Source organism: Pseudorasbora parva, chromosome 18, assembly GCF_024679245.1.
Source record: "Pseudorasbora parva isolate DD20220531a chromosome 18, ASM2467924v1, whole genome shotgun sequence".
NCBI classification, from domain to species: Eukaryota; Metazoa; Chordata; class Actinopteri; order Cypriniformes; family Gobionidae; genus Pseudorasbora; species Pseudorasbora parva.
In genome coordinates this window covers 23,205,649-23,228,825 of record NC_090189.1, presented here as the reverse complement: position 1 = coordinate 23,228,825, position 23,177 = coordinate 23,205,649, and the positions used below count along the sequence as shown (strand labels likewise).

The window sequence follows — 23,177 nt, the reverse complement described above, 5'->3', positions numbered from 1 at the left end:
GAGCTTTCTTTGGTCGGTCCTGGAACATGTAGGGGCTGGACAAGGCTTTATTAAAATGATTAGAACTCTTTATAATAGCTGCTCAGCCCGTGTTCTTACCGGCTCCTTAGTATCTCTACCTTTTCCTCTTGGTCGGGGTACCCGCCAAGGATGTCCACTATCGCCTTTACTTTTTACTTTATCAATAGAGCCGTTGGCTCAAGCAGTACGTCATTGGTCAACTATTAAACCCATTATTTGTGTAAACACTTTGCATAAAATCTCTCTTTATGCTGATGACATTTTGCTCTATGTTTCCAATATTTCCACGTCCGTTCCTGAATGTTTAAAACTTTTTGAAATATTTGGTTCTCTCTCGGGTTACAAAATTAATTGGAATAAATCAGCCTTAATACCTCTTAATGACTCAGCGAGACAGGAATCTAATAGCCTGCCTCCCGTGATCCCCATTGTTAAACAGTTTACATATTTGGGAATCACCATATCTCATCCAATTAATCTTATTCCTAAATGTAATTATCAAACCCTTCTGAATAAGATCAAAGAAGATTTAGAGAGGTGGTCCCCCTTATGTTTAGCTCTTCACGGAAGAATATCCACTATTAAAATGAATGTGCTTCCTAGGGTTAATTTTTTATTCTCCATGTTACCGTTAGCACCTCCTGAGTGTTTTTTCAAAGAGCTCAGCACGGCTATTTCTAGATTTATCTGGAATAAGAAGAGACCCAGAATCCGACTCAAGACAATGCAGCGTAAGAAACTGGATGGGGGTCTGTCATTTCCTGATTTCAAATTATATAACTTGGCGTTTCAAATAAGACCAATCAAGACCTGGGTCAATCCTGATTCTCTGGTTCCTTGGCGAGATTTAGAAGTGAATATTACCCATCCTGTTCGCCTACAAGATCTACCCTTTTCAGGTATCTCCAAATGCTCTAAGAAAAACTATGGACCAATTGTCGAATACTCCCTTGATGTGTGGAAAAAGATTGAGAAAATTATGGGAGGCCCCTTTTTATACACCAAATTAACACCATTATGGCATAATACTGCTTTACGTACTGGTAACAAACCCTTTGTTTTTAAAGCTTGGACCAATCTAGGTGTTCACATAGAGTTCTCCTTACCTGGATTTTCTTTCTTTTTATATTTAAGATTGAGGTCAGCCTTGAAAGCTTATGGCGTCCCTTGGGTCACTGGCGTCTTGCCACATCCTCTGTGGGAGTGGCTAGACCCTGATACCCCCTATAGTGGCTTAGTTTCCAAGGTCTATAACTCAACTCTTTCATTGCAATACTCTTATATTCCAGCCGTCTACTCTTGGGAAAAGGAAGGTTTAGCTAAACCTGATTGGGCTGTGGTATGGGCCAGATGTTTCACAGCATCTAAGAACCTGGCACACCAAATGATTCATTACAAATGTATTAACAGAGCTTATATCACTCCTAGTATATTATATAAGATGCATTTTAGACCTAATCCATACTGTCATTTATGTACGACATCTACAGTAGGTTCTTATTTGCACATGTTTTGGGAATGCCCAACAGTGGTTCCTTTCTGGACTTTTGTTTGTACGACTCTTTCTGACATTCTACACGTTAATATACCTCAGGACCCTGTGATATTTCTGCTTTTAGACGATTCCGCTCTCCAACTAAACGCTCACCAAAACAGGACCATATTGGCAGCAAGCACTGCTGCCAAAAAGACTATTCTAAAACTATGGATAGAACCATCCATCCCAACAACTTTCCTTTGGCTATCCTACTTCAGAGACATTGTCTTACTAGAAAGTACCACTGCCAAGCTCAACGGCGCAAAGGAAAAAACTATTCAGAGTTGGACAGAAATAGCAAAGATATTATTAGACAAGCTGAAATGTTGACATTCTACCTTTTCTTTTCTTTCCTTCATTTCATATATGTGTATACATATGTATATGTACTATTTATTATTTATTATTACTTATCTATCTAGTTTATTACTTACTATTATTATTATTTTTATTTTATTTTTATTTTTTATTTTTCTTCTCAATGTGAACGGTTTTCATGGCATCTGTCTGTATATAGTTCATTGGAGCTTTGATATGTTCCTGGAATATGAATAAATTTTAAAAATTTTGATCCAAAAAAAAAAAAAACACTGCACTGGCTCCCTATTAAACATCACATGCATTTTAAAATCATACTTATTACTTACAAAGCAATAAATGGTTTAGCTCCCCGGTACTTAAGCGAGCTCTTAACACATTATACTCCATTAGGTGTATTCTTTTCTCAAAACTCTGGCCAGTTGATAATACCTGTAGGCAGTCGATCCTTTTCCTATTTAGCACCTAAACTCTAGAACAGTCTTTCTAGCATTTTGTTCGGGAAGCAGACACACATCTCTTTACTATCATACACATGGAACATTTTAAACTTACATTATTCAAATAAATTGACTGATTGTTTGGCATTAACTAGGTCAGTCGGAACTGGGAACACTTCCCATAACACCTGATGTACTAATTACATTATAAAAAGAGTGGCATCTACGCTAATGTTAGTCTCTCTGTTTATCCCAAGGTTTACTGCAGTCAGCCAGATCCAGGCCGTGTCTGGATCAGATAGTGGATCTATTCACTTTCTGCCTAATACATCCCTCCCCACTAACAGGTGCCGTAAAGAAGAGATAATCAGTGATATTCATACTTCATGTTATGCCTGATCGGTGTATATCAAATTGTTGTTAATTTACATATTGATTATCAATACTTTCCTATGATTTAAAAGGATGCCTTCTTTGTAGGCAGCTCATTAGGTTTTGGAACAGAGAAACTGTGTCTTATTATTTCAAGCTCACTGTTTGCTAGTTTCTTCCTTGCCAAAACCTAGACCTGGTGTTAAAAGTGTCTGGTTTGTGGCCAGCTCTCATGTCACACGTCTAAACGGATCTACACGTTGGGGGAGATGGGCCATGGAGAAATCTGTCAGAGGCTGATATCTTTGGTTGACCCACTGAGCAAGGGACGAGGCGGCAAGTGTCGTGTTGAAGGTGTCCAGACACATTTGTCACAATGAAATAGGAGCTTGGCTCTTTTTTCTTCCCATTCCTGTCTGCCCGCTCCCCTCTATAACTCACAGCCATTTTAATGCTGATATGGAGAGATAAGCTACAATGATGGAGGAGAGAAGGGTGAAGGACCATATCAGCCGACTACAAATGCACCATAGAACAAGTTCAATTTTTACTAATTAGTACTGATTTTTGCAAATGGTCAAATCACTATTTTCATAAACTTTTATTATATGGCTTTCGTTCTATTAAAAATATATCAAATTAATGATATGCAACGCTGAAAATGAGACAATACTGTCAAATTCAGTAAATTACAAACAATGAGTCTCATTCTCTAAATATGGGTATGCACAAATTTATGTGAAATCTGCGTACGAATGTTTCCACGAACAAATTGTGATTCACAAAAAACTTTAGTACTAAAATTTATTCTAAATTAATTTCAAGTACACTGTGGGATATTTTCCCCTATCTAGTGGTGTAAAGGTATATGACCATCCAGTGAATAATAGTTTCTGTTCCTCTCAATTCCGATTTCGTTTTAACTCCTACAGTGGCCGATTTAGTCCAAGATTAACATGGCTTCCAGTTCGACCTAATCCATGAGTGCCATCGAGTGTTAAAACGCGAAAAGCGAAGCTTGAATTTACGGGTATGTCCCTCTTTGGCTACTGTACTTTCAAGATGGAGCGGCAACATGGCGACCGGCATTCGCACCCCTCACCCGTATGTATTTTCAATGGCATATTATAAACTTACAAGAATACTTTATTACTTGAAAGAAGTAAATATACATTAATGAGCACATACATTTTTGAAATATTCTAATTAATACTAAGTATTAATTAGAATTAGAATAAAATTAGAACTAAGTGTTTTTAGCTAAGAATAAACTAAAAAAGTTACACAGTGTAGCTTTAAGAAGATATATTTAATCCTAATACTATTACACTACATTACATTATATTATATTATATTGCTATGGACTACTATGAAATACATACAGGATGAGAAGAGTAGGAGGAGGAGGGATGCTGTAAGAACTGGCGCCAGGAAGAACAAATCGGGAAGAGGCTGATTTTATATCTTGGCATTAAATAGAAGATTAGATAGGCATACTCCTCCCAAAATTATGTTTAAATATTTGCACTTCACAAGTTTGTGTGCCTGTATAATACATGGTAAACTGTCCACTATGGAGGGGCTTGGAGAGGATATTCTACCCAAGCTCTAATTTGCTTCCCAAAATTGCAAAATAAAATTCGGACAGCAAGCAGGATATACCAGATCGAAATACTCAGCTATTTGAGTGAAATTGGCACATGTAATTGGCTCAGGGTCTGAAAGACCCTCCAAACACTTGTGAGCTTGTGAGAAAGTAAAATTGGAAGGAATACTGCTAATGCTGGTCCTATGGGAGCCATGGCGGGGCACTGGAGCAGCAGTATCTAGCTCCTGTGGGAGTTGTCTGTGACTGGAGGTTTGCAACTGAGCTTGTAGAGTTTCCAGCCACTGCATCCACAACATGAAGCCTAGGAATTACAAAATGTTAGGCTCGGCAATGTCGCAAAAGGGGCAGGTGCTTCTAACCTGGGAAGAACAAGCCCAATGACCCCTAAAGTGGACCCCCACAGATAGCGGAACAAGAAACCATAAAATAACTCACATGGCATTCCCATTCCCTCCTGACGTAAGGGCTTCAAATATGAGAGTATGCAAGAGCCCGTCCCCTGCAGGTGGGAAGATTCTAGCATTTGTTACGAAACACTCAGTTGGAAGGCTCAAATTGTAATCCGAAAGGAGAGCCCTCATGATAAGAAACATAAGATTACACTGCAATTCGCATCTCCCACTGCATCCGAACAGTACGTACTCACTGTATTGGAGCAGGAGGGCCCACAATGCGATTTAAACAGAAGAGCCCACTGTATGTAACATAAAGCTCACATTGAATTTGAAGGCACAGAAATCAAATAGGGTAAATTTGGGTTGATCTGAATTGTGAGGCAACAACTGTGTCTGAGTTTAAGTAGCGTAAAGGGAGGCAAGTAGCCTAGAAATCTAGACGCACCCTAGCGGCAGCAAATCTAATCTGCCCGCGAGTGTCGTCTAGCAACTCTCAATACACTTCTGAGCTGTAAAAGCCAAACTCTGGTCGGGCCAATCACATCATGTATAGAGTCGGTGGGCGGAGCCTAACATAATGATGGCCGAGTTGCGCTTGCGTGCTACTAGTAAACACAGAAACTGGCGAACGGCGGTCTTTCGAAACAGCTTTGACTGCGACTCTGGAAAACTTGGAGTTAAGCTTTTCTCTGAGAACAGAACAAAGAACGGCACTGAAGTCATTATTAAAAAGGGAAGATATGTTCGGAGTTTTGCCGACCGGATACGGCGAAAGTTTAATCTATCAACGAGCTCCGCTTTTGCTCTGGTTGGTTGTAGCGCAATGCAATTACGTGCAGAGGGAGTTTGAAAGACAACCGTTTATCCCGTCCCTCGTATTGAGCCCTGTCAATGGTGAGTTTCCAGACCAAACATCTTGATGTGGGTCTGGCTTGTCAGGCTATGAGGCAAGGGTTAGATGGGCGAGAATCACAGTTGGGGCAGCCTGCAACCAAGGTAGACTGCCGGCAGGGATGAGTGGAGGATGAGGAAGCAGTGGTCACAGATAAAGGCTAAGGCTGTGGGGAGTTGAAGGTTTGAATTTGTTTCTGTGCGTTTTAGTTTGGGAAATGACGAGTTGGTGTCGGAGGAAAAAAGCACAATTTCCTAAAAGTCGGACATGAGACCGGATTGGGGTAGGTCAAATGGCGAAAGAACTAATGCCGCGAAGAAGTATGAGGCTGCTTTTACATCCTGGTATTAATTAGAAAATTAGATGGGTGTACTCCCCCTGAAATCACGTTTAATAAACTTCTGCTTGAACTTCAGCGCAATTTGCTTAAATGGAAAGATTTTTTGCAAAATTGTCCCCATTTCTCAATCTGGCATTTATGAATGATAAAATATGTACGTTTTTAAAATAGCTAACTGTATTAAACTAACATGTTAAATTTACAGATCTATTTTTTTATCTGCTGCTTTTATCTTGTCTTTTTTTCTTCATTGGGCCCTCAAAGCCACAGCTAAATCCAAGTAAGCTGATCCTTAATCAAGACAAGATGATTCAGAATATCTCAAACAATCTGCCAATCGATACTATATCACTCCGTCAAGACATCAGGGGGGACCGTCTGTGGTGTCTTATCAGAGACTCCAAAATCATATTACTGTGTGCCAAAAAAGCACTGAAAATCGTTTGAAGAACTGCAGTGATATGCCTCTACTATAACTTGATGTATACCTTTGAACTACAAGTACACACACACCCATATAAGTGTCTTCTGTGAAATAATTTCCAAAGCACTAACAGCCTGTAATTCAGCTGCCAGTTCTGCAACTGTCTCTTTGGGAAGTGTGAAATGAACAGATGGCATTTGGGCGTGAATGGTGCGTTTGGGAGCAGGGTGATTGTAACAGAGGGTCTGGGGTTCATCAGCCATCCATTACTTCACATGAACTCATTTTCATTCAGCTCAACAAACCTTGGACCAATATTACCTCTACTTACTCTATTAGCGGCTGTAGTAAATTAACCACTTGCACCATGACTTGGCTAAATATTGGTTTAAATTTCACTGCTCAGAATCTAGTTTGTTCATAGCACACACATCTAGATTTTTATGTATGCATACAGTACTCACCATTCATGGCACTATAAGCCAAAAGCACTCGCGCAGACAGAACCGACAAGGGTGACGAGCCGATTACGAGGTTTTAAGACATAACTAATGCAGTGTCTCTGTCACAGTCTTCACATGTGACATTTGACATGGTTAGGGCCCATCTGCTCGTGGGCCTGATTGTTATCGCATCATGTTAATGACTGCCAGTGTGAACGAAGCAATGCATCTGTCCTACTTTCATCCCCTTTCCATTAGCTGAAGTGTCCTAAACCTAGAGGATAAAAGGCAATCAACAGGATAATTGCTAACCAGCAGCCATGAGAGAATTACAAGCAGAAAACATGTGCCATAAGCCAATGTACATTCATATTTTTCTCAGAGTGTCTTAACATACGGCCATATGCAGTGATATAATAATTTAGAAGTTTGCAATTTCCGGCAACCCGAATCAACCATGGGAGTGTCCAGCAATGCGATAAAGTCAATTGCCAATGGAAGTAAAGACATGGGAGCCCGTGTGACTTGCTGTTGTCGAGTGAAGGCAAGATGGAGAAGACAACATTGCCATGAGCGATTTCTGCCCACATGAAGCGATATAATAGAAAAATGATGCTTGGAAAGCCTTGTCATACATTGTCTGCATTCTGAGTGATCCGTGGATTGACAGTCATTCATCTTGTTCATGAAATGATACATTATGCCCTGCTGCACTTATTTTCAAATGCTTTCCCCTCCAGAATGTTCCTTTTTAGCAACAAAACGCAGATTGTTGTATTTTCCAGCAATGCATTTATTTTGTAGTCCGATTTTGAAAAGCTATGACCAGTTGTGCAGCCCATCAGTCAGATTCGTCCAGCTTTAGTAACAAAGAAATTGGAGCTAAAATACAGTCACTATAGCAAACCATAGCCACTAATGCAATATTGTGTCTGTGTGTGATATAATATATCAAGCGGAGGCTTGTGGTACCATCATGATATCCCTCTCCAGAACTTTATATTTCATTGTTCCTGGTTGGTGGAACGATCTTCCGTCTGTACAATAGCAACAATATACTTAGGTAGACTGTGGTGTTTGTATGATGATCAATTGCTACTAAGAAGCCCAAAGTGTGCCAAGAATATATCCCCACACTATTTTACTACCACCAAACAAGGACTATATGGATCCGCTTTCATGTTGTTCATGCCAAATTGTGATACTACCATTTGAATGTTGCAGCAGAAATCAAGGGGCAGGTGCCAAACAAAACAAAATTTTCCCAATCTTCTATTTTTCAATTTTGGTGTTTATGTGTGAATACGTGCAATCTTCTGCTGCTGTAGAACATCTGCTTCAAGGTTTGACATGTTGTGCATTCAGAAATGCTCTTCTGCAAACCTTGGTTGTAACGAATGGTTATTTGAGTTACTGTTGCCTTTCTATCAGCTTGAATCAGTCTGGCCATTCTCCTCTGAAGTCTGGCATCAACATGGCATTTTCGCCCACAAAACTGCCGCTCACTGGATATTTTCTCTTTTACAGACCATTCTCTGTAATAGTTGTGCATGGAAATCCCATATCACTTTCAAATTGCCAGAGGTGGACAGTAACTAAGTACATTTACTTGAGTATTGTACTTAAGTACATTTTTTGAGTATCTGTACTTTACTTGAGTATTCTTTTTTCTGGAAACTTATGACTTTTACTTCACTACATTTGAAAGACAAATATCATTGTAATAAAGTTCGTAGAAATGGGAAGGAAGGAGGCGGGAACCGACGAAAGTTCAACAACTTTAATCAAAAAAAACAAAACGAAAGTAAAGCGTGGGCAGCACCTACGGACGACTGCCCGCACACACATAACAGAACTCAACATAAAGTCCAGGCCTGGTCCTCTCTCCTCTTCCACTGTCTTTGCTCCTCCTTTTATACTCCTGACACTTCGCCATGGTGAGACCGGTGTGTCGCGCAGCTGGCGCTCATTATCAATCGCCACCGGCCCGCTCTCACGGCCTTGCTTCTTGCCACAATCGTACTTTTTACTCCACTACATTTCTATTTAGGTCGAAAGTCCTTTCTGTAGCAGCTCTGAAAGTCGGTGGATGATTTTTTCCTTCTTTAAAAGTTTTTTTTGTTGTTGTTGCAGACAGTCTATCAGGAATCACTCTTATAGGGTCATATACATTTTCCCAACTTTTTTGAACACTGATTAGTTCGTTGCAAAATGGAAGAAGACGGTTCTTAGGCACAAGTGTGTGTGCACCCATAGCCATACTTTGAAAGTATGTTTCAGTTTTTTTTTTAAATCACGATTATTTTGGTTGGCATACACTTGGTGCATGTCTTATAAAATATTAAAAATATAAACATCTGGGAGAAAGAGAAGAGTAAAGTTGGGAGAATATCAGATGTGTATCAGAGTATTGGATCCATGCATTTGGCCTTAAAGTGACAGCAGCTTTGTAAAGAGATTTGTAACTTATATACAAGTATTTAAATTAGTTTAAGTTAGTCGTATGCTAGTATGTCGGATGGAGCATCACTGACTGGGTTAAACCATGATGACAGTGTGCATTTATACAACAATAATAAAATAATGCATTGGCATAAAAAAGGAAATTTACTTTTGATACTTAAGTACTTTTGAAAACAAATACTTCTGTACTTTTACTTGAGTAAAAATCTGTTTTTACAACTTTCACTTGTAACGGAGTAATATTTGACCAGTAGTACTTTAACTTTTACTGAAGTTGTGTACTTTGTCCACCTCTGCAAATTGCCATCTTGTAATTATCGTAAATACGAGATTTTAACTTGTTAAAAGCATTCACGTCCTTCTAGAGCTCATAATTAAAACTTGTAAGCTGACCGCTGTACCACCTGACCACTGCAGATTAATTTAGGCATTGATAGTGTTGCCATAGAAACGCATAATTCCCAGTCCAAGGACATAAACAGCTCAGAGCAGAAAATCATGTGTCATCTTGAAAATACAATAATTACGATATGGCGTGAATGCAGCAAAAATCACTTACATCACGTTTCTTCCCTATCCTGATGCTCAGTTTGAACTTGATTGTCTTGACCATTGTCTTGCACTTTGAGATTCTTCGGAATGAAAAGTGCATTATAAATTAAATCTATTATTATTATTATTATTGTTATTATTATTTCTACATGCTTAAATGTATTGAGTTGCTGCCATGTGATTGTTTGAATCGATTTCTGCGCTAATGAGCAATTGAATGGGAGTACTTAAAGTGGCAGGTGAGTAAGTTGAGGAGGAGGAGAAATATGTATGTAGTGCTGCTTTAAGGTTAGTGGTACCTGTTTCCTGTTTTTGTGTATGATATAAATATATAATTAAAGCTTCAAGCAGCATTTATCGGGGTTCAAGCAGTTTGAGGACTTTAAGCACATGTGCATAAAAATATATTATGTTTTATGTAGCAAGCATGTAACCACTTAGGAAAACAAACTTAGGAAACCAAAAGTAATTTATAATTTATAAAAGATCATATAAAAGATTAATTCAAGAATCATTTAGACGTAAATAATGTATGATTGATTTATAATGTAGTTTATAATGTTACAAAATATTTTTATTTCAAATAAATGTTCTTTTGACATTTCTATTAATAAAAAATGTATCAAAAAATAAATCAGTTTCTTAAACACCAGATATTGCTCCATATTTGCATATTTGATCATTGCTTCATATACAGCATAATTGAATGATTTCTCAAGGATCATGTGACACTGAAGAGTTGAGTAATAATGCTGAAAATTCAGCTTTGCCATCACAGGAATAAATTACAATATATTACAATATATTAAAATAGAAAACAGTTATTTTAAATTATGTTTTATTAACAAAGTTCCGGTAAAGCACATTCAGTTAATCAACTGAAATAATTAAATAAGAGGTATACAACAGACTTACCTCTGTTCTATCAGAGTTTCCCAGGATCCCTCCACCACCCCATCCCATCACTCCCAACAATTCCTATCCCACCTGGGATGAGAGGAGTTCTCTGGGTTCGGGACAAATTCCAAGCCTGGATCCCTCCCCTCGGACATCATTGCAAAATATGCATTACCTTTACTCTATTTAATTACTGTGAATATAACTGTTTTTACAGTATTTTATCAAAAAAACTGAGTATAATAATCAAAAACTGCAGCTTTGGTGGGCATAAGAACATTTCTTTAAAAACATTTTACATATATATTGTACAGTCATCAGCATATATGGCACTGAAAAGATATTTGTGAATCCAGACCTGCTGAGTTTGTTATGCTGCTCTAAATGCGTCAACGGAGGGTTTTAGTTTACTATCAGACAGCTATGGCTCTAAAGCATTAATGCCGCTGGCTATACAAGCAGACAATAGTAGAGAGATGCTGGTGTCATTCATCTGGCCTGGACATGGAGGAGGACAGTGCCGGGCTGATTCACGGCTTAATTGAGTTGTCAGCTGTGGTGAGTTAGAAAAAAAAAGACACACTCCTAACTCTGTGGTGACTTTTGGGGATACTCCCAAAAGCTCCTATAATTTTGGCTCACTGCAATTTTCATCTCTCTCTCTCTCTCTCTCTCTCTCTCTCTCTCTCTCTCTCTCTCTCTCTCTCTCTCTCTCTCTCTCTCTCTCTCTCTCTCTCTCTCACTATTTATACACCCACTCCTTCATCTTATCGTTCTAAAAAATGTTAATCTTGATTTCAGAACAGACAGAAGTATTGTCCATTGCTCATTTACTACAAAGAGGGCAAAATAACACTGGCTGATTCTAAACAAACCAATTAATCTATGAGGGAAATTATAGAGCCCAAACCATTTAAATGTCAATTGTCAATATTGTCCATTTAAACTTTTAAAGACATGTTTACTTGTTGTTTGTATTTTGTATACTTTACTGTTGTATGCAAGTATTTTGCCAGCTTAAAGGAACTGTATGTAAGAAATGTATTTCAATTAATCATAAAATGGTCCTGATATGTCACTAGACATTAAGAAATCAAGTTAATTTCAAATACTTATATCACTGAAACAGTAGTCCGGCCAGAATATTGTCATTTAAAAGTTGTTTTTGCAGCCCTCAACTGATGTAGTGTTTTGGCCTGAAGCTCCACCCTCCACATATCGACCAATCACGAAGTCAGTAGTGTTTCGGCATACGGGTGGCCAGCTCTGCCTAGTTACCACAGCTGCAGCTACAAATGTTCCCGTTGGATCCTGATGCCTATTTGGCAACCTCAAGTCAGGGGGAGGGGGAGAGGGGATACACCTGCAGTACCAGTTTTGGTCACAATCTTACATACACTTCCTTTAAAGCTTTTAAGAAAAGATTAATAATAATTAGCTTGGTCTGAAATCATAATCAATATTAATGAGCCTTAGAAGTTCCATGATTTTTTGGCATTTACATACAACATCAAGTCAGTTTACATTTGCATAAATACACTATATTGCCAAAAGTATTGGGACACCCATCCCATCATTGAATTCAGGTGTTCCAATCACTTGGCCAAAGGTGTATAAAATCAAGCACCTAGGCATGCAGACTGCATGCAGACACCTGTGCAATAAGTCCTTTCGTGAAATTTCCTCACTAATAAGTATTCCACAGTGAACTTTTAGTGGTATTACAACAAAGTGAAGGCAATTGGGAAAAACAGCAACTCAGCCATGAAGTGGTAGGCCACGTAAAATCATAGAGCAGGATCAACTGGTCAATAACTGCAGACCTCCAAACTTTGTTTGGTCTTCAGATTAGCTCAGGAACCGTGCATAGAGAGCTTCATGAAATGGGTTTCCATTGCCGAGCATCTGCATCCAAGCCTTACATCACCAAGTGCAATGCAAATCAGTGTCTGACCTCACAAATGTGCTTCTACAAGAATGGTAAAAAAATTCCTATTAAGACATTCCTAAACCTTGTGGAACGGCTTCCCAGAAGATTTAAAGCTATTATAGCTGCAGAGGGTGGACCAAATCCATATTAAAATGGGATGTCATTCAAATTTATGTGCATGTAAATGCAGGCGTCCCAAAACTTTTGGCAATATAGTGTACTTTTTATCTTCTGTTTAGATAATTGTGTGAACAAGCACAAATTAACATCTCAAAGGGGGGTTGAAACACTCAGTTTCAGTCAATCTCATGTCAATCTTGAGTACCTATAGAGTAGTATTGCATCCTTCATATCTCCGAAAAGTCTTTAGTTTTATTATATTTATAAAAGAAATATGGGCTGTACCGAGTCTTTCCGGAAAAAAACGAGCGTCTGGAGGCGTATCGTGTGGGCGGAGCTAAAGAATGACAAGCGCAAAGCGGTGACGTCCTCAAGCGTGGAGAAGCCCATCGCTATCAGTCTCAGCTAATAGATATGATCCAGAATCACATTTGGAGGCTGAAATAAATTGAACAGGAGTAACAGCAACAGCAGGACATCCGTCTCTGTGGTATGTACTGTATTTAGTGGCCTGTCAACATTTGTGTGTCTTTACTCGCAGTTTATGAGGACATGATTCGGTTTATGGACTATTGTATGCGACTAAACCTTAGCAGTAGCAAGCAAAACGGTTTTTCACGTCAGACTAGTGTAACGTTATACAGAGAACAACAATGGAGTAACCGTCAAATGCAACGCGCATTTGAATGACGAAGCACGCAATCGTGTCGTTTACTGATGTTTACTCACGCGACGAGCCAACAGCACAGACATTTGAAGCAGTTTTACTCACCGGCTGCTTCCAAACCAGGACCAAACCTTTATCGCTGGGACCGCTCCGTCAAAAACACACTTCTTTGGTATGATTTGGTAAAGTCCTGACAGCAGTGAACGGTGGAGATCCACTTTGCGACGTGACTAAAGTGATGTTGTGAAGCTTCCCGTCATTTCTGCGTTCAAACAGTGCAGAAACAGTGTTCACGGACGACTGGATCTGCACCTGAGAGTGTTTATGGGCGTGCATTTCCTCTCTCGCTCTAGTCACGCGCACGCGCACCCTACCGGGAGAAGAGCCCGTACGGCCCATACAAGGACCTTCCGCTCTGTCGACGTCAAGCCCAGCCATACTCGAAAAAAACTCTCCTAAACTTGTGAGAAACCGGAAGGAGTATTTTTGACACAGAAATACTCCATCAAACGTCCAACATTATATTTTTAAACTTTGTCTATGTTTAGGCTGGAAATCCAAGTCTTTAACAGTGTAAAAAGCTCAGTATGCATGAAACAGCATTTCACCCCCCCCCCCCTTTAAACAATGTCAAAACCACCAAAGCAAATAAATAAATTAATACAAATATTGTAATAATTTTACACAATATTACTGTTTTTACTATTTTTGATCAAATAAATGTAACCTTGATGTGCATAAGAGATTTATTTCCAAAAAAAATAAAAAAAATAATAGGCTATTACTAACCTCAAGCTTTTGAATGTTATATAGAAAAGACATGTTCAAATTCTATAGAATCATATAATGTATGTTTTAGAAATGTGCTTGTAATGTAATCCAATACAACAGAGGTAGACTACATAATTTAAAGCGGCTGATGTTGATGTAGGCGCTAACCACTGACTGTTTTGAAATAAGAGTGAAACAAAAGACAAATATACATGTGAATTATACATCAGAGACAGCTAGACTGTGTTACTGTTTAATGCTGACTGTGTTTGTTTCAAATCATTTCCACTGTCAAAATGGGGCTGCTGGCAGCAACTCTACATACACTCCCCAGGTTTATACTCCTCGGGGTGGGGAAAACAAGCTTGTTTATGCCAATGTGTTCCTAATAATCCATGATTGCCTGTAGCACTTGGCTCTGACGTCCCCATTGACAATCTTGTTAAGAACATTTTTAAACGCCCCCACTAATAAGTGCTCAGTCTTTCATGTTACACAAAGGCCTCAAGGTTTTTAGGATAAAAAATGTCCTAGTCAGCATGCATATTCAAACTGAGATGACACTCTTATGAGCACATGCACAATTTCGTTTTGCTGACAGAAAAGAGCTAACTTTCTTCTGACTGGTGTATGACTTCACATCGACAGCTCAGATTTACAAATCAGTAGCTTTTGGTGCGCTAGGTCTGGCTCTAATGCATTGTGTGTGACACTTTACACACACCATCCATCACTACCATACATCAATGTCAAAGACATGGTGTGTTAATATTTATTAGAGCAGGTTATGACGCAAATAGCTTACAGATAATCTTACAGATAACACCTGCAGAGATGCATTTGACCTTGAAATCAAAAGATAAGAGTAGAACTGTTGTACTGTATTGTAAATTTATATATAAATTGAGAAGTCCTCATTTATATCTTACATTTATTCTATTGTATTTCAATTATTCAGTTATTATTAATACAATTAGAATACATAAATGGTAATTTTGTAGTCATTTTTGGTAATTGTAATGGGTAGCTGTAGTAAAGTTTATGATGACGAAGAACATATGAGTCTAATGAAGAATAAACTCAAAAACATACAATCAATTGAAAAACAGAATAGAACAACCACTCCAACAAATAAACTGAACAGAACTAAACATAATTTTTTGATATACACTATTGTTCAAAAGTTTGGAGACAGTAACATTTTTCAGATGTTTTTGTTAAAGTCACTTACTGTATGTGCCAAGGCTGACTTTATTAGATAAAAATAAAAAGATACTGTAACTATTCTTGTGATGGCAAAGCTGTATTTTCAGCATCATTTCTCCAGTCTTCAGTGTCACGATCCCTTCAGAAATCATTGATTTATTGATCAAGAAACATGTCTTATTATTATCAATGTTTTCATCATTCTTTGGTGAATAAAAAGTTTAAAAGAAGGGACTTTATTTGGAAATTTTTTTAATAATGCAAAATTTGATCTCAATAACAGTCGCTCTGTCAAAAAACAATATTTCCCAGGAGGTTTTGACACTGTGCCATTATTAGACTTGTATTGGCCTTGTAGTGTTTGGTATGCTGGTGTGATGATCTTACATGGATTACTGTTGCAGTTATGAGTCACTGTATCCCACTAAAGGTGTGTTGAGATGAGCATTTAAATCACCTTCGAGACAACCAGTGTCTGTGACCTTGCTGTTACTTACTCCTACACACACTGCTCTGCCTTCTCTGTGAGGGAAAGACACTACACATAAACATGCAAATATAAACCCAGACACTGCTCCTTCAAGACAGGAAGTCGGCTATATAGTCAGCTAGGTCTAAATTCTTACTTAATGAAGCAAATATGAAGACCTAAAGAGAGAGAAAGTAAAAACAAAAGATGCCCAAATGCCTGTGATGACTAATTCAGATCTATACTTCCTTTTAAGCAGCAAATCTTTCAATTAATATGCCTTCCTCAACGCTCACAGAAATCTCTTGGAAGTGGAACTGGGATTTCCTCACTATATGAACGAATGTTCACTTTGAAATGGACAGATCTGTCTGCTCACTTTGAAGCTTGCAATCTGGGAAGAATCACATTCACCAGTCGTCACGGGATAGAGGAAGCAGTTGGAGAGGGCAGAATGTGACCCGTAATCTTATCCATTTGCTCAGAATACAAATGCACACCCAAACAATGAAGTAGAAATAGAGAACACTTAAATATAGAAAGAAATGTTTTCCATACCTGCCAGAATATGCTGTCAATAGTGCTGCCTAAAAAGCCCTCTCTGGTTTCAGAAGAAACAAGTTTAGGTCCCAATATTGTCATAAATTCATCAAAGTCCACCTGTCCATCACCTGCATCAAGAAAAGAACATTCAGATTAGAATTAGAGGTCATTTTAAAAAGAGCCTCAATACGTTTAAAGGGTTACTTCAGCGACTAGCATATGACTTTCTATCAGTAGAAACCCTGGAGTATATTAAAATTACCCCCCCCATGCATTTTATTTGTGGAAAAATTACTCGATGACGCAAATATCGTCAAATCTGACTCGTTTGTGAAAGCGTTTGTGCTGTGACACTCCCTCAGCGGCTAAATCACAATATATTGAACAGCCACGTTCAGTATTTAATTGTAGTGTCGTGTCTGTTCTCTAACTGAACTGATTTTATGAAGATGAATGTGGTGGGAAAGTGATCAGTGATTCAGTAGCGGTGGCTTTGGGAATGGCCTCACAGGGCAGCAAAGCATTCTGGGAATAGTTGTCTTTCATCCCCATGAGACAAAAATACATTTTCTTTCTTTTCTCAGTAATAGAAAATTCTAAAATAATTTCACATTTATACTACTTTAATGACCTAGCCTAGAAATCTAGACGCACCCTAGCGGCAGTAAATCTAATCTACCGCGAGTGTCGTCTCGCAACTCTCAATACACTTTTGAGCTGTAAACACCAAACTCTGGTCGGGCCAATCACATCGTGTATAGAGTCGGTGGGCTTAACATAATTAGCGTTTGCGTGCTTCTAGTAAACACAGAAACTGGAGAACAGTGGCGGTCTTTCGAATCAGCTTTGACCGCGACTCTGGAAGACTTGGAGTTAAGCTTTTCTCTGAGAAAAGAACAAAGAACGGCACTGAAGTCATTCTTAAAAAGGGAAGATCTGTTCGGAGTTTTGCCCACCGGATACAGCGAAAGTTTAATCTATCAATGAGCTCCGCTTCACCTTCGTTGCTCTGGTTGGTTGTAGCGCTATCCAATAGCATGCACGCCGTGCAGAGGGAGTTTGAAGATCCCTCTGCACGGCCCCTCGGACTGAGCTGTCAATGGTGAGTTTCCAGACCAAACATCTTGATGTGGGTCTGGCTTGTCAGGCTATTAATGACCCAGTTTAAATACAGATTAATCTTCCCAGCGCTGAAGTACCCCTTTAAGTAAACTAAGGGTTCTTACATATCGGTAATATGATGCTAATCAGTTGAAATTATATTTATCAAATTTGTCCATATTAAATAAATATATCCTGATAAAGGACATTCAATTGTTCATTCTCATTTCCTTTATTTTTACAAATGGATTACTTTTGCTGTCATCTAACGCGCACTTAAAGGTTGTCTTTAAAACTCTACAAATCTAATTGCATTGTTTTAAATGTCATCTTTATCAGATCTTAGGATATACAAATATCCATGTTTCATACTATACATTGTATTGTTGTGATGCCTAAATTCACTTTAGCCTTTCAAATGACTGAATTTAGTTTTTAGCATTTTTGGTTTGTATGTATATAGATACATTACTGAAGCAGCAGAAGCACTTTTTAATGCAACACAATCTGTAACATTATGTCCTGACCAGATGCAGCAGCAACACTATAAAGCAAAACGTTTTAAAATATCTCACATCCATGTAATTCTGAGTTTTCATCCTAACCAGCAGCAAAATCTAATTATCAAGTCTTCTAGACTTCTTGTCACATTGCACAGCAATTTGACGTTCAGTCGGGAAAAGTCAAATTGCTTGTAGCTGGAAACTTTTAACATTGTGGCTTTAATTATAATTAAGTATTTAAAAATTAATAGGCTACAGATCTGTTATATTCAAGTTCGCTTGATTCAAATTTGAAATCAACAATATTTTTCTCTTCACATTTCATCTCCCATTAGTTTCTTGAGCAGTTTAATTCAATAAAGAAAATATTAAAGACCAGGCAAATATAAATTTTGATCAAATTGCAGTTGCTAATACATTTAATACTTTTAATGAATACCCTTTTCATTCATAATTTAAAATTAAACTGAATTTAATGATCTCCTAAGGTGCATGCTCTTGACCTTACATTTGCCCAGAAAACATCTACAGCAGGTGAGCAAATGTGAGCATATATAATAACAGCTATCAACCTTCTTGCCTTAATCCTTCCTGGGGAAAAAAAAGAAAAGAAAATGACTGGTCTGAGATATACAAAAGGAATTAAACACACCAGCTGAGAGCGAGTGGAACTTAAAGTGATAAGTCAGAGAGAGTTGTTATCACGCTAGAGTTCCCACTTGCTTCAAAAACTCGTCTCCACTCTTCCGCTGAATCTTAAATATTTATTACCGAAATACAATAAAGATATGCATTCATATATGCATTCTGTACAGCACTAAATAAGAACATATTTTCGATTAAAGGTAGGGTAGATAGGAAATCTAAAACACTTTTGTCCAAATTTGTTTAAAATTTCTTTATATGTCAATACATAATTAAAATGTAAGTACTCTGAAAAAGAGAGTATAAAAATCAAGTAACTCTAGACTTTTTAATCTGCAATGAACCGCTCATTATTTTCGTTCGGGACGAAACAAATGATTGGCTTGGGCGACTGTCACTCTCTCTCTCGCTAGCATGGCAACCACCGCTTTTGCTACAGGTTCTGCCTACACATGTGCGCACCCCTAGGAAGAGCAAAAGCATTCAAAATGCACGGTGCCGGGTTTTGCACTCAGCGAAGGCAAACAATGCAAAAAAAAAAGGAAGACAGTAGGCCTACATGTAAAGGCAATGCACAAAAAATCTTTGGATAAACAAAGAAATCAAACATGAGTAAATATCAGCGTGGCTTTTCAACGATGTCGAGAACTGAGGGACCTAAAGGGGCTGACAAATGACTCATTGCTGGCTGTATTTCTGCTGGTCAGGTAATCTTTCATTTTGATTATACATTTTTTCTGTTTCTGTTTTCATGAAGCATGTATCACTAGCACATGTAGCTGCCTAATATAGCATAACATTACTTAGCATAAAGTTACAATTTTATACACTTAGCCATTAGTAGAGATGATAAATACTCAATATGCTTAGTTCAAGTTGATCGCTGTCATGTTGAATTGTGCAAAATTTAACTTTAGGTAACAAAATGCATGTGTAAAAGCTAGTACACCGCATCCAGGTACTTTTTTTAGAACTAAGTTAGCTTTAGCTAGTTACTACTGATCAACAATGCTTTCATCATGGAGCCACAGTGGCTGGTGGATCCCCAATTTTACCAGCCATTTATATTTTTTACTAGCCACTTTTTCCAGAATTCAAATTTATAAAGAAAGCGCATTAGCATAGTATGGGGTGAATTCGGGTAGATTTGGAAACTTTTTCCCAGTCATTTCAATGACAGAAATCAGAATCACTATACACACAAATGTAGCCTTCATCTCAAACTGCCTGTGACTGTCAAAGTGCAAAATGGCTACAAATTTAACGTCAGTGCAAGAACAAAATGTATGCAACTTAAATGAAATGCTCAGGAGTCAGGATTAGTCTAAAGCTTCTATATGGTAATTCAGTACATTCATTTGTGTATATTTGACTATTTCAGCGCAATTTGTACTTGCAAGCTTTTTGTGAGATGGCTTGTGTGTGTGCGTGTGTGTGTGTGTGTGTGTGCGTGTGTGTGTGTGTGTGTGTGTGTGTGTGTGTGTGTGTGTGTGTGTGTGTGTGTGTGTGTCTGTGTGTGTGTGTGTGTGTGTGTGTGTATGTGTGTGTGTGTGTGTGTGTATGTGTATTACGGTCTCTTCTTGGAGAGTGCGCGAGTGCTGAGCAGTTTGGCTGCTAGACTTAAAAATGAATGCAAATGATAAACTTTAGTGACTGCCTCGATAATGCAAGTGGCAACTCGTGTCAACTGTGCAGCTCGATGTTAGTTGCAGATGCGATGCGCTGATGTGAAGCCATTTGAGCACTTTGAGAGTGAGGAGAGAGAGAGAGAGAGAGAGAGAGAGTGCGCGCACGCGGTGATTCACTCGCTCTGTTTGTGAAATTACGTCTCACAGAAAGTTTTCAAATGACTTCGTAAGTTATTTAATACAGAAGTATGAATTGTACCTCACCTTCAGCATTTTAATTATTATACCCGTGCCGGAAAGAGAACTGTGCTGCTGCATGTCATGCCCTATAGCTCTCACGACAGGCGCGCGTCTTTGTGTCGTCAGCATTAGATCGGTTTCTGAGATCGGCCTTTTTAGACACCACTTCATCAATCATCCCAACGCGATTATCGACCGATTGAGATCGGTTGTTGATCGATCGGAGCACCCAACCAATAAACATGTTTTACAACCCACCCGCCACTGTGGCTGGTATATACGGCAAAGTCACCCGCTACTTTGAAAAAATACCCGCCATTGGCTGGTGGCGGGTGCTAATTTCCCACCCTGGTCGTAAGACGTCTACAGACACTCAAATTTTATACTTTCTTTTTTAGAGTACTTACATTTTAATTATGTGTTGATACATAAAAAACGTTTAAACAAATTTGGAAAAAAAAAGTTTTTTAACCAATTCTTACCTATCCTACCTTTAAGAGTCAAAAAGATTACATGTGCCCATCTAGTCATACAACTGTGCTTAAAGTTGACACAGCAAAGCTATGCAAAAATCTTTGAGGTAAAATATATTTTGAAAATACATTTTATTTTACGTAATCTTAGAATGGTATTATAGATGTGACACTAGGGTTGCCACCTATCCCATGAAATACAGAATCGTCCTGTGGGTAAAATTATATCAAATCAATACATGATGTGATTTGTTCCCGGTATTTTACATAGGCCCACAAATATATGAAAAAGTATATAATGATTTTGCAGTGTGGAGAATACTAGCAAATATTAAGAAACCAATTTTACGATAAGTAGAGAAACTCATTTGTGCATGATTGCATTTTAGCAGTGTTGTTTCCTTAGATACGGAGTCTCGAGAACATTCTCTGTAAACCAGCATGTTTTTTTTTTTTTTTAAACATGTCGTGCTCGCTTCCGCCCTTTGAATGGAAGAGGCTCTTATAGATCTGAATAGGAAAAAAGGTATCAGTGAGTCTGGCCAGTAACTCATGAGCTGCACACATTTCAGTTGCTCAGACTGTCTGACTTATAGCAGTATGGTGGTGACAGACACATCCGTGCTTCTAAAAGTGCAGTCCTATTGTTTTTTGGATAATATATTAATATAATATTCCATACATTATCAGAGCTTGGCAGACAGAATTATTATATTTTTAGACACTAGACAAATTAATTATTAGATTATAGCATAATTAAAGTTATTATTAATGTATCATTTAGCTATAGGCTATATTAATCATTGATAAATAATCCTGTCATACACAGTTTATGACATTAAAAAAAATATTTAGATAAAAATGGTACAAATAATTTAAGTAAATTAATAGAGTTGTCAAAAAAAGTTATTACTGGTTCAGAATGACTGCTTAAAGGCTAGATCACCTAAAAATTAAAATGCTGTCATAATTTACTCACGAAAGATGTTCCAAACATGTAATGTCTTTGTTCTGTTGAACACATATTGTTGTAAGACTGTAAGATGCCGTCTGAGCTAAGGAACAACTACTTCCAAGAAAACAAAGGATGTTTCGGAAATTAACATTTGAACTCTCTCTTGTAAAATTAGCATTCCCACCCGAGGCTCAGCCACACAAAGTCACCTTAATTTACATTTCACCCCCCTCACCCTCATCTCTCCTCTCCACATGTTGAAATTCACCCACAATCTATATGGGTTATTGTGAACAAGTACTATACAGTATTATATATGTTTGGAATAATTTTCAACATTTCTTGTACGACTGGTACAAAGGTCTCATTCAAACAGAAGTAAGCTAAAATGTAACAAAGGTTTTAAAAGTTTAGAGATATTTAGCTTACTGTGGTGGGTGTGTCCTCTAACAATTGGTCTTTCATGCATATTACCTCCTGTCCTCAGTAAGGTGTAAATTACAAATCTGCAGGACTCGATTAATACAATTTCCCATTGTTAACTCATATTTACATCTGAAAGAAGTTTATGTCTTGAGTATTTAAGGGATGTTGCAGAAAGGTCAGGGCGCAATCCTTTACTCAGGTCAGCCGGTAACGCCGAGAGTCTTCTAGTATGCTCTTAACTTAGACTGTAGAGGCTGGTAGACCTAATGGGTTTTCTGTTTAGAACAACAAAATGTTGTTAGACCAATCTAAATAGGGTCAACTCCTGATTATTGTAATATTATTCTAGTTACGTGTATGTGTGAAACCACAGCATTATTATGTAAAGTTACCATTACAAGAAGTAAAGTTGGTTGCTTGGTTCTATGGTAATGTTCTGGTTAGGTATAGTCTTGCATTAATTAAGTCAGTTCAGACCTATGGGGATTGAATCAAATATTCTAGAATGAGCAGCATGGAGCATGCCGTCTAGGATATCAGTGAACCGCCTCTGTCTAATGACCAAGACTGATGAGTTTGTGATAAAGAGACCGTAAACCCAGCCAGTGCGAGACTTAGTGTTATTGGGATCCTGATGAACTGGTATAATTTCAACAAAGAGTTAAACAGAATAATCAAATGTGAAGTTAAACTATTATACAAATACCAAAAAAACAATCTGCATTCTAACTTAAATTCAAGGTCATGATAAAATGAAGTCAGATAAAAGTACATTGGAATTAAATTACTTCACCCCG

The 23,177-nt window shown here is 38.0% G+C and overlaps 1 protein-coding gene across 2 annotated transcripts in view; it reads right to left on the bottom strand.

Annotated features, from left to right (window-relative positions):
* caln2 (calneuron 2) overlaps positions 1-23,177 on the bottom strand; it is a 55,020-nt gene that overhangs the window by 16,913 nt on the left and 14,930 nt on the right. For both annotated transcript variants that reach the window (XM_067423908.1, XM_067423909.1), the window contains exon 4: positions 16,425-16,537. In XM_067423908.1, the coding sequence (XP_067280009.1) occupies positions 16,425-16,537 (113 nt within the window). The remainder of the gene's footprint in view (positions 1-16,424; positions 16,538-23,177) is intronic.